The sequence below is a fragment of the Raphanus sativus genome, chromosome 5 (genome assembly GCF_000801105.2).
Source record: "Raphanus sativus cultivar WK10039 chromosome 5, ASM80110v3, whole genome shotgun sequence".
Lineage (NCBI taxonomy): Eukaryota > Viridiplantae > Streptophyta > Magnoliopsida > Brassicales > Brassicaceae > Raphanus > Raphanus sativus.
In genome coordinates this window covers 21,633,380-21,645,459 of record NC_079515.1, presented here as the reverse complement: position 1 = coordinate 21,645,459, position 12,080 = coordinate 21,633,380, and the positions used below count along the sequence as shown (strand labels likewise).

The window sequence follows — 12,080 nt, the reverse complement described above, 5'->3', positions numbered from 1 at the left end:
CAGAGGAGGAAACAGACAGAGGAAGCGGAGGAAGGCGGAAAGCTCCTCCGGCTGAAGCTACTCAGGCGGAAGCTACTCCGGCGGAAGCTACTCCGGCGGAAGATCCTCCGGCGGAATCGGAGAGAAGGAGATAGAGAGGAAGCAGAGGAGAAGATCGGATTTTTTCTGCTTTTTTTTTCTGTTAGTTAGTTGCAAGATATTGAAGCGAAGTCTTCCCGCTATAAAAATTGGTTTTTGGAGTTGTGATGTTGAGCGTTAGTAAATTGAGATCAGTGATATGTTTGACACCTCATCTACTTTCATCAGGAAGAGCTTCATTGTTAATGATGACTTCTATGTTCTACTTAGCTGTTTAGTATAACTACAAGCAAAATCCATCACTTTTGATATCAGAATCCAGTCATTTAAGCGCGGCGTAGGTGCCATCGCGTCCCTTAGGTAATGGGTATTAGTGCATGCTGGTTCCGGGCCAGGGGGATTAGTCGGTTGAGTTAAGCGCGGCGTAGGTGCAATCGCGTCCGCCTTCGAACCTCCTGTTAAAAAAAAATAATAATAATTTCAAGGTGTCTTTGTATGTATGATAGTGTGATCATCGCCTTTTCTTTCAAAAGTGGCTTTGTATCTTTATATTTCGGAAGATGCATTCTATTTTGTTATCAGTAATGAACGGAGAGATGACATGGGACAATGGTTTATAGGTGGAAAATTTCGTATAGCAGCATAATGTTTTTTCTATGCACCTAGCTCATTCAACTATTCATCACTGTCTTCATATCCACTTTTCTTCTCCTTCCATGTCTGTCTTGGTTTTTGATCTCTTGGGTGGTTTCTCAACTGGCTGAACAAAAAAGAAACGAGAAGATAGATGTAAAAAGCCAGTCATGAGAAGGAATGAAACAATAAGAAAATCTTACTCATGTATCAAAGCGCTCAAACACAAACTCAAAAGCTTTCTTCAAAGCTAATCTTGACAAGGAGAAAATGTTCAATGATTACAGGCATTGAAGAAGATACACACTCTTACCTCTTTCTCAACCATTCTGCTGACAGCTTCCATGGCTGTGGCTGGGGGAGGCATGTTCTTCGCTTCCTCAGCTCGTTTTTTGTTGCTTTTCCTATATAAAAAGAGAAAACAAAACAAGAGTTTGACAGCGCAAACATAATCCATAAGCATAAGGTTCCTGATGCTTGCAGGACACTCTTTCTTTGTCAGAATGTGGTGTAAAGGTAAAAGATCGTTTATCCAATAGCGTTTCTCTTTCAGTGAGCTCATCAACCTAGCCACACATGTACAACCATTGACAAATAAAGAACAAATATCTACAACTAGAAACTCTTAGCTGTATCATATCCTTCAAATGAAATAACTCACATTTAAACTTGCAGACTCGGTATGACTAAACTCATTCAATCTTTTGACTATTGTTGCTTCACATGTATGCATGCACAATTGTTGCCTGAAATATATAAATAGAAAAACACATCAAATATGCACTAAACTACTATAAGAAAGGGCTCTCACAACACTATTTTAAACATCTTTACTCTTACCTATGACAATAATTTTTAAAAGCTAATCATATTCTTACAATGTCGGTCTTAGAGCACTTGATACCATGACAGAGGGCAGCTATATGTAAAGTGCTGCTCCACATACTCCACTTGGTTTTCGGCCAGTCAAGTCAATACTTGGTCAACATTAAAACAAAGAACACTTACGAAACTATCCTTCTAACAATGAAACAGAGAGGAGTCACAACTGCATCCAATCTCTCTTCATACTAGCTAGAGAGTCTCTAGCTGTTTGCATGAGAGCATCTTTATCGTCTTCACCTTTCAATAACCCTGCAAGAATATGATGAAAGCTGGGTCAAGTATTTGATATAACTGTTTGTATAGTAAGGTTCTTCATCAACCCAATACAAAAAATAATGAGTACCAAAAGACAACACACTATTTGAGAATTTAGGAATGAAAATTGAAGGATCAACAAGCTTTTCGTAGTTCTTGTTTTCCACAATGTACAGCATTTCCCAGAGCTGCAAGTACACAGAACCTAACTCATAACTGCACAAAAAACAGCAACACCTCTGCATTACTCAGACTCTGCAGTAGACTTAACAGCTAATAAAGGCTATCAAGCAAACACGCTAACTCGAAGGTAGCATGAGAAATCAATAAGAAGAACAGGAAAATTCTTTGCCCGATGAGGACAAGTTTTTGATGAATAACACATCACTAGTAACATAACTCAGCATGATAAATTAGGAGTGCATAAAGACATTTACTAAGAACCTAACCTGCAAGCCAAGTAGAGACAGGAAGACTGTGCTAGTTCAGTTCTACGCCCTTTAGTGAAGTTTTGATCAACTGCCATCTTCAGAGATAAAAAGGTGTAAAAATCCTAACAAATTAAAAAAAAAAGTTTAGAAGATATGAAGTTAACATACTGTAAAGATTGAAGTAGCCATGTCAATCAAATCATCTCTCTCATCAGCAATCCCCAAGGCATCTTTCAAATTCATAAACTCATCTTTTGCTGTAACAAAAATAAAGAAAGATCACAATTGCACTAACGTAATGAGTCTAACAATTACTCTGAAAGACGAGCAACTGGTAATGGTAAGTAAGATCAAAGGAAACGCTGAAGACTAGAACATGTACAGGTCATGAAATTTTGAGGGCTATAGACAATTTAGTAAGGTTTTTTTTTTTTTTATCACAATTTAGTAAGGTTTTATATAGAAACCTTTATTAACAAATTTTGGGGTTTATATATATTTAAATTTTTCTAAAATTGGGAGGGTTATAGGTCAATACTTCACTAGCTTATGCTCAGAACTGGCACTGAATACATGTATCAGTTGCACTATTTAGGCCAATGATGAACAGAAAAAGAGGGGCAAACCTATTCTAATTCTCCTTGCACGTGAGCTTGAAATCTCCCTCTTAAGTCTTAACACTCGTCACTATGTTACCTGACGCTCAGCTCCAGGGGCGGAGGCAGCTGAGAGCTAATGGGGTCAGCTGACCCCTATAGATTTAAATTATTTACAATAGTTTCTGTAAATTTGTAATATCTGACCCTAGTTAAAGTTTTTTAATGACCCCTATACATTCTAAGCCCACCTTACTTCAACCAAAACAATAACCCTAACTCAAATAAATCTAACTCAAATCCACGTACACTATTTTTTCCCTACCACATCCCTAAGAATAAAATAAAGAGAAATTGCATCCAATGACTTCAAAAAAACAAAATTTATTATCTAACTAAAATCTCCCCTCTCTCTTCTTATCTCTTCTTATCTCTTTCTAGAAATCTAATTTTTTTTGGGAAAAATGTTAAATAAATCCTCGACTTTGCGATTTGGACCATTATAATCCCCAACTTTTAAAATAACCACAAAAGTCACACATTTATTATCAACTATCTAAAAAACTTCTAACTTTTCGTTGAATGGATCAATTTAAACCCGACGTTAATTATATTGACAGAACATTTAAACTCAGTTAAATCTATTCGTTAATCAAAACGTCGCAATGTTTTGTCAATTAAAAAACACATCTTCTTCTTCTTACCTACATCGTCGACTCCATTTTTTCTTTTCGATCCACTTTTGGCCCCAACGGCTTTGGATGATTCACCGAGAAACTCACCACGAGATTGTCCCGATGCTGCTGACATAGACGCTACAGAGTTGGCACCACCGAGTTTTCTTTGTCGAGACTTCTTGTTCTTTTGATTACCCATCTTCTCTCTCTACGATTTGGTTCGTTGAAGATTTTTGGTGATGGTTCGTGTTTTAGGGTTCGTGATTAAGAGAAAATCCCAAATCGATTTGAGAAATAATGAGAGGAGATGTGTTTTTTTAATCGGCAAAATACAGCGTCGTTGCGGTTAAGGACGAGAATTAACTGAGTTTTAATATTTTGTTAGTGTAATTAACGTCGGGTTTAAATTGATCCATTAAACAAAAAATTAGAGGTTTTTTAGATAGTTGATAATAAATGTGTGATTTTTGTGGTTATTTGAAAGTTGGGGATTATAATGGTCCAAATCGTAAAGTTGAGGATTTGTTTAACATTTTTCCCAATTTTTTTTTGGTTATTCTCTGAATAAACCCATGAATAAATTAGGCCGTATAAAATGGGTTTATTGCTAAAGTAATTAAGTACATGTTAGAAAAGTTAAAAATAATTGCAAAAAAATAATTTCTTTTCAGTGAATATTTATTTTTTCCTGAAATAAAATCATGTATTTGCCTTCCTCTTAGGATAGCTTCATTCACTATGTTTATTTATTAATTTCAATTGATTTTATATTAGCATAATAAATGGTTTATATTAATACTAAAAATTGGGGGTTACAATAATTTATATATAAAAATTACTAAATTAATAATATCTATGTATATAATAAATCTAATAAAATTATGAATAAAAATTATAATTTAGTTTAGAAAGAATATTTTCAAAAAAAAAAATAGAAATGAGTTCACTAACATAAAAATTGTAAGGTTTTTCAAATGTATAATAATAAAATATTAGATTATTTAGTATTTTAGTTATAAACATTATTTTGGGTCAAAAATATATTGACCCCGTTAACAAAATTTTCTGGCTCAGCTCTACAGGCAAATAAGGATCAAGTTAAAGAGTTATTTTCATCCTAGGGCAGTATCAAGTTTTTTATTACAACATAGGACAGTTATTGCTCTTAGGGTAGTTTTTTGAAACTATAAACTTACTACATTTACTCTTCCAACTAAACGGGTCCCACAACTTTAAACTCTTTTCTTTTCCCTTTTCGCTGTCTTCTCTTTCTCTCTTCTCTCTCTTTAATTCTTTTTTTATTTTTTTTCCACTTTTAGTTTTATTTCATATATGATCCCTTAACTTTTAAATATATTAATTTATGCTCTCATCATTTTTTATTTGCAAATATCTCTTTCAAATTGACTCCTCACTTTTTAATTATAAAAATCATATCTTCCATGATTACACGAACATGTTTTTGAACTTCTAGAAATTTACTATTCGATTTTTAACTTTCCAAATTGCAAAAATAGCCCCTTAATATATACATGTGTACACATGGACATCGAAACTTTTGTTTATACATGGACATTTATTGTACACATGGACATCAGACTTCATTGTACACATGAACATCGAAAATGTATGTTCAGTGAATATGTATGTTCATTAAAAAATTTGGTGTACATAGTTGGACATCAAACTTTATTGTACACATGGACATCGAAGTTTATTGTTATAGTTCACTTTTGTTGTTGACATGGACATCAGAGTTTAATGTACATGTAGACATCAAACATGTATGTTCGGTGAACATTTTATTTATGCATGGACATATGACTTTATTGTACGCATGGAAATCGCCTTTTAGTGTACACACGAGCACAGGCAGGAATGTTTATTGTGGACGCTGTGGAACATGGCCACTAATGTATACACATGTTTACAGCCTTGACTCAAAAGGCTATTGATTGTACACATGTACACAACATGTATGTTCTTTGAATATTTTGTTGTACAAAGATAATAGTTTATGAATGGACACCGTCATTTTTATTGTACACATGGACATCTCTATGTTGTGTACACAAGGGCAGAGGCATGGATGTACATTGTGGACGCTTTGGAATATGAGAACTAATGTATACACGTGTGTACGGCCTGTGCAGAGGACTCAAAGTACATTTTGAAGTCCAGTATGGTATACATGGACACATACATGATTATACATTGTACACGCGGTGGTAGATGGACACTAAGGTCAACATGGGCGTAGGCATTCATTGTAAACATGTACACACCTAGTAGGTACCGTGTACATTATGTGGTTCGTGAACACTAATGCCAGTGTGTACACATGTATTTCACTGTCCACATGTACAATGTATTATCCATGGTTGCTCTCGAGCTTTCGTGATAGTTGGAGTCGCGTCGGAGATGAACAAAGGTCACGAAGAAGATAAATCCTGACGAATAAGGATCATCTGAGACATGAATGTGGTGGCGGAACCCTAATTTCTTGGTGTTGTCTCATGTGAATGCGTGGTGGTGGTCATGGTGGATGAATTTCTTGATTTTCATAGTTTGGTCCATGGTGGGTGATGAGCATTCTACAACGTTTTCGCCGTCGAAACTGCTCCATCGTGGTCTATCTCCGTCGTCACTACACCAAAGTCAACAACGTTTATGCCGTTGATGTCATTATCGTATATGTCACTATTACATCATCATCACCAGAGATATACCTTGACATATCTTAAAAGATAGATTGAGCAACAGAGAAAATAATTACATGTGATTTCTTTAGAAAAAATTATCTGAAGAATCAGATTTCAGTTTAGAAAAAATAGAATGTTTGGGAGGAAGAAGACGAAGAAAAAAGATGGTGGGACCTATTTTATCTATGATTATCTAGGCCATTAGATTATTTATAAGATGAAGGGTTGTGATGAAATCCCACCACTAAAAGAAATAAATAAAATAGAAAGACAATAAAGATGTGTGGTTGAGATTATTTCTATTTAATACACTGGTTTGGTTAGTTATCAATTTAGTTCTGAATTGACTAATTTATTTAAGAAAAAGAGAAGCTGTTAGAATAAAGTGTCCTAGTAGCGATAACTGTCTTATTGTGTCAATAAAACTCATAAACTGTCTATCAGTGTAATACTTTCCAAGTTAAAAGGCAATGTACTCACTACACTATGGCTGTACGTAGCTGGTTCTTATTAAATGGAATATACGGAATAAAAAGAATACAAAAATTTGGAATTGAAAAAATGGAATAAAAGAAATAGATTTTACAAAGGATTTTTTTTTGTTCCATTCCAAAAAAGGAATATGTGGAATTGGATTAAAAAAGTTATTTGTGGTAGGTAAATATTGTTTTTGGAATGCATTCCAAACAAATTCATCCAACAAATAAGATTCTAGTTGCATCCAAAATCTAAATTTTATCGTTCAAAAGATACTATAAATTGAAACAAAACGATTTTATTTGACCCACAAGGTTTGATATTTTACCCATCCGAGCCCTTATATGACTCGGTTGTTCCATATTAAAAACTAGTTTCAACGCCCGTTTTGTTCTGATATTCCTCTGGATCCGTCAGGTTTGCGCATTGATCACAAACGCGGTGTCTTACGAAACGTACTGTAAGTTGGTAAAACCCTATAATAATCTTTAATTTCTTTGTTAATGTAGAAACTCTCCTTAGGTTTAACTTCAAGACGCTGCTAATCCTAATGCTATTGGAATGCAAGTATATGCATGTTAACAGTTGCGTGACATACTGACATGTTCTAATATATATTTTTTTGTCAAACTTTATTTGATTGCTTGGATTTTGGTAGAGTAGATCAGAGGGTGTTTATAATGATCGTAACTTGGCTTGCTGGGAAATCCAGCAATGATGGTATCTGTGCTCTCCAAAAATCAATAGACAACTTAAATAAGGTATGTTTTTGGTTTGACTATTATTTTTTGAAGCTTTGAGAACCGTTTGTTTTGGTCATAGTTAAGACTTACCAAATAGTCATCTCTCTTGAGCTCTTCTTTTTTTTTTGGCTGTCGAATTGAATTTCTGTTTACTAGCTTATCTAGTAGTTTGTTAATAATAATAATAACAACAACAATTTGGTTTTGGTTTTGGTTTTCTGTTGATCTCTTTCGTTCAATCTCTTGACCTCAAGGCCCTTGAGTACAATAAAAATCTGGAGAGAAAATACCTGGAGGAGGCTGCCAAAAGGCTTGAGGAAGCAAAAGTAAAGCACCGGGCCAATGATAGAGAGGGTACATACAATCAAATATCTTTTGCTGCTTTTTCATGACTATATGGAACCATTTTAAAACATGTGTTGCGCGGTTCTCATGCAGGTAGTTTATTTTCATTTAAAACGAAGGTTTTGTTCGAGCGAGCAGCTCAAGATTTTCGGGATTTTCAGATCTCTGGACGTACTGACGTGAGAGTTTCTTATTGTTTTCTTTTAATATTCCTTTTCTGAATCATTAATTTAACTCTGCCACTTTTTCTTAACACAGTTGATTTTACTGGAGAAACTAAAAGAGGAAGCGATGGAAAGGTTGCGGAAGGAAGATTTCACGGCCAAGAAGTCAACAAATGTGTTTATTTACTTTTGTTTGTTCCTTTTACTATTAAATTATTTTGGGTCCTTCTAGCTCGTTATTCTTCTTCTACTAGAAGAGTTAAAAGTAGATATTTTAATCTTGGGGTTTGAGATGTTAATAAAATCATAAAGAAGCTATTTTGATAAGTATATTAGAATTCTGGGATCGAGTACTCTTTTGAAGCATAATAATTATTAAGCATAATGTTCAATTCTGTAGTCCCTATGCTGACTGAAATCCTCGGAGATGAAGATATAAGGCTAAAGAGGTCGTTGAAGCTGGGAAAGCATCTATGGGTAAATAACCTGATGAAGCATGTTTCTTAGTATTACTTCTGTTGCTTTGGTTTGTTCGACTGAAAATTTGTTTACTCTGTTTATCTACAAGACAAGACGCATGTTCTGTTTATCTAAGAGTCTCAGCTAAAACAATCATCAATAACATAAAATTGCAAGTAACAACTACCAAATCCCATTACCAAAGGGTAAAAAACGTTTTAGCATTTGCATTATGAATCACAGCCTAAACAAAGGTAGAAGAAGATGAACTTTTTTTAATCTCTAAGAGCTAATTGTTTTAGTCGCGAATGGAAAAGGCTGTCTTCATCCTCTGCACAATGTGGGGCAACGTATTGAGACTCTCCTCAATGGATTGGTTAACACAACCTTCCATATCTTTGGCCGCATCAACCCTGTTCTTATGGAGCTTCGAAGACTCAAATTTGTCTTGACAGACCATGAGAGATCTGTTCATCCTTTCCTGAAACTGAGCCATTTCGCCCTCGAAATACTGCTGGGATTTGACGACGGGAACACTGCAGTGCTCAACGCAGTTGGCTATCTCCTCTTGCTTCCTGCTTCTGTCAAAGCACTCGTACGCACACTTGAAGTACGCTTGCTGCAAATTTAAACCATTTATTCACATAAACACCATCAACTTCACCGAAACTGAATATAACTAGTGCTGTGTATGTAACAAATACATTAAAGAGGAGAACAATACAGTTGAGTTAACATAGCTAACACATCTTCTTCTCAAGCGACCTTAGAGACCAAATCTTCATATGAAATTGAAATATGTTTTCGAACTAAGCTCAGACCACAAGATAATATCACTAAAACAGATGAATTGGTCACTAAAGCATCCTTCGAATTTTGGATTATACTCACAATTGGCATCAGCACATAAGCAAACAAACCCTAACTAGGAGAAGAAGAGCCATACCTGAAGGGTGAAATTGATATGATCCTGAACAGGAGAGAGCTGCGATTGAGCGGACGCATTTACTTCCTCGAGCTTTCTCCTGATCCTCTCCGTTACGATTTGCTCTTCCGCCGCCGCTATGTGATCCATCGTCTCTCGCGAAGGTGATTTTGACTTTTTAGGGTTTTAGGGGTTTAAGATTTTCCAAGCTACATGTCGTTTTGTTTTTAAACCACTTCTCACGTCGGTCGGGCGAGACTTTTCCGGTTTTCTAGACCAATTCCTAATTGCATTTTAATTCAAACCGGATATAACCGGATCGGATTACTAGCAAGGCATCAACAACATACTGCGGAGACTTGGATCTGTTGATGCGAAGAGAGAGAGAGAGAGAGATGGGTCGAGCGTGGACGAAGACGATGGTGATGATTATGATGTTGACATCGACGATCTCAGCGGAAGAGCATCTGAGCACTAAAGAGTGCGAGGATCTAGGGTTCACCGGTCTCGCTCTCTGCTCCGATTGCCACTCACTCTCCGAATACGTCAAGGATCAAGGTTCGTTCCACTCATATACGTCTTTGATCTACGATTCGGGATGTGCGATTCGAAATTGGAAACTGTGGATTGGGATCGCGATCTTATTATAGTTTAAGATTGTATTCTGCAGAGTTGGTATCTGATTGCTTGAAATGTTGCGCTGATGATTCTGAGGATTCCATGAGTAAGGTAATGCTGAGAGTTTTTTTTTTTACTGGGGAATAGATTAGATGATGGAGAGTGTAACATCTTAGTGATGATGGACTTGTCTCAGGTTACTTACTCAGGGGCTATATTAGAGGTGTGTATGAGGAAGCTGGTTTTCTACCCTGAGATTGTTGGTTTTATTGAAGAAGAGAAAGAAAAGTTCCCTAGTGTTAACGTTCAGTACATTTTCAACTCACCTCCCAAGTTGATCATGTTGGATGAAGATGGTGAACATAAGGAAACGATCAGGTATGATTGCATTTATCCCTCTTTCTCCAACTTCTAGAGTCAGCTCGAGTTGACCTGATTCAAGACTGTCAAGTTAATTTCATATGTTCATGTTAGCATGTTAGATTAACGTGTAAATGTAACTATGAATAGATCCGCTGCAATTCTGCTACGGTATATTGTAGCTGTGTGATTAATGAAACCCTCCAAATGAAAATTGGGTTTCTGGAGCGTGATGTTGTCATGGAGCATTAGTAGATTGAGATTAGTGATGGGTTTTTTTCCGACCGTAATGTAGTAAACTGGCCTTCTTTGTTTCTTGGTTTTGCTTTCTTTGCAGAATCGACAACTGGAAACGTGAACATCTACTGCAGTACATGCGGGAGAAGGTCAAGCCTACTTCATCAAGTTAGTGTACATGTGGTGTTGAACTTTTGTCAAACAATTGGATCTTATGGTTAAACAACACATTGTGTGTGGTCTTTGCTATCTCCCACCTATTTGCGTTAGTAGTCTGTATGTTCCGAACCTTAGCAATCTCATAATTAATGACTTCTATTTAATGTTGTTATGAAAGGGTAGTGAGAATCTTGTACTTTAGCTGTTTAGTATAATTAACTAATGAATGGAGAGTTGACGTGGGGCAATGGATTATGGTGTAAGATTCGTATAACATAATGTTTTTCTATGAAATCTCATTCAACTATTCATCACTGTCTTCATGTTCACTTCCTTCTCCTTCCATTCCTGTCTTGGTTTTCGATCTCGTTGAGAAAAATGTCCTCCACCTCAGAATCATCGGCGTCAAAGAGGCTGCCTGATTCGTCTGAAGCTTCAGTATGTTCATAGTCTTGATATCTTTCATACTGCCAAAATTTTGGACAAGAGAGGATAAGATTCCATTCCACCAAAGCAAAACTGTAAAGCTTCCTATAGCAGAGAGTCTACAACTTACATTTAGTTGTTCATCCCGGTTTAAGCTCCCAAGTCCTCCTCCTTGGTTTTCTTCTCTAGCTGCTCTTTCCACTCTCTCTTCTCTGCTCGCTGGAAAGCAGGAGGATCAGAACCATCAACAAGTCCACCAGCTAACTCTATGAACTGCAGCAAAAAAAAAAATCACCTGATTGTCAGTTCTGGAGCCAAGTTTCAAGGACTGGCAGTAGCGTAAACAGATAAACATGGAAAGAGGGAGACATATACACAGCTCAAACATAATCCATAATCCTGATGCTTACAGAACACTCTTTCTTTGTCAGAATGTGGTGTGGCGGTGAAAGGTCGTTTATGCAATAGCGTTTCTCTTTCAGTGAGCTCATCAACCTAGCCACACATGTACAACCATTGAAAAAGTTGCACTACAATGTATCTGTCCAGCAGCATTCTTAACGAATGTAACATCAGTAGAAAACTCAAGTCTTCCAATATCCTCCCACATCGATTACATGCCATGTATATAGGTTTTAAATTCATGATTCGGATTTTAGAAATCCACATATCTTGATTATCTAGATTCAAACACTTACAATGCACTATCATCAGGGCGTATTCCAGGTACGTACGTCCTTCCCACAATGGTTACACCACACCATAGTAGCTTTGTCCGTTGTAAAATGACAGCGTCTAGTCTAGAATGACAAGATCAGATTCTTTCGTGCGGAGGAAGTGAGAAAGCAAATTAGGGCTTGCAGAAAAAAAAAGAGAAGACCGGATATATATTAATAGGCCTGCGACTTCG

General features: G+C 36.3%; 3 protein-coding genes and 1 pseudogene across 4 annotated transcripts; 2 read left to right on the top strand and 2 right to left on the bottom strand.

Annotated features, from left to right (window-relative positions):
• Positions 1 to 651: 651 nt before the first annotated feature.
• On the bottom strand, positions 652 to 11,934 carry LOC108858518 (transcription factor IIIB 70 kDa subunit-like; annotated as a pseudogene).
• Positions 7,051 to 8,302, top strand: LOC130512311 (uncharacterized). 2 transcript variants are annotated; one of them, XM_057010126.1, is made up of 5 exons: positions 7,051 to 7,194; positions 7,393 to 7,495; positions 7,732 to 7,831; positions 7,916 to 8,001; positions 8,081 to 8,301. In XM_057010126.1, exons 2-5 carry the CDS (start codon positions 7,415 to 7,417, stop codon positions 8,216 to 8,218), a joined length of 405 nt encoding a protein of 134 aa, XP_056866106.1. In that variant the 5' UTR covers positions 7,051 to 7,194; positions 7,393 to 7,414; the 3' UTR covers positions 8,219 to 8,301. The 2 variants fall into 2 exon arrangements, with proteins under 2 accessions (XP_056866106.1, XP_056866107.1); XM_057010127.1 differs by having other exon boundaries at positions 7,059 to 7,194; positions 7,398 to 7,495; positions 8,081 to 8,302.
• LOC108862253 (uncharacterized) lies at positions 8,582 to 9,587 on the bottom strand. The gene is made up of 2 exons (XM_018636323.2): positions 9,392 to 9,587; positions 8,582 to 9,064 (listed from the first exon to the last, which is right to left on the bottom strand). The coding sequence occupies exons 1-2, from the start codon at positions 9,518 to 9,520 to the stop codon at positions 8,744 to 8,746; spliced, it is 450 nt and encodes a 149-aa protein (XP_018491825.1). The 5' UTR covers positions 9,521 to 9,587; the 3' UTR covers positions 8,582 to 8,743.
• Positions 9,720 to 10,908, top strand: LOC108862250 (uncharacterized). The gene is made up of 4 exons (XM_018636320.2): positions 9,720 to 9,928; positions 10,041 to 10,099; positions 10,185 to 10,366; positions 10,686 to 10,908. The coding sequence occupies exons 1-4, from the start codon at positions 9,742 to 9,744 to the stop codon at positions 10,756 to 10,758; spliced, it is 501 nt and encodes a 166-aa protein (XP_018491822.1). The 5' UTR covers positions 9,720 to 9,741; the 3' UTR covers positions 10,759 to 10,908.
• Positions 11,935 to 12,080: the final 146 nt, after the last annotated feature.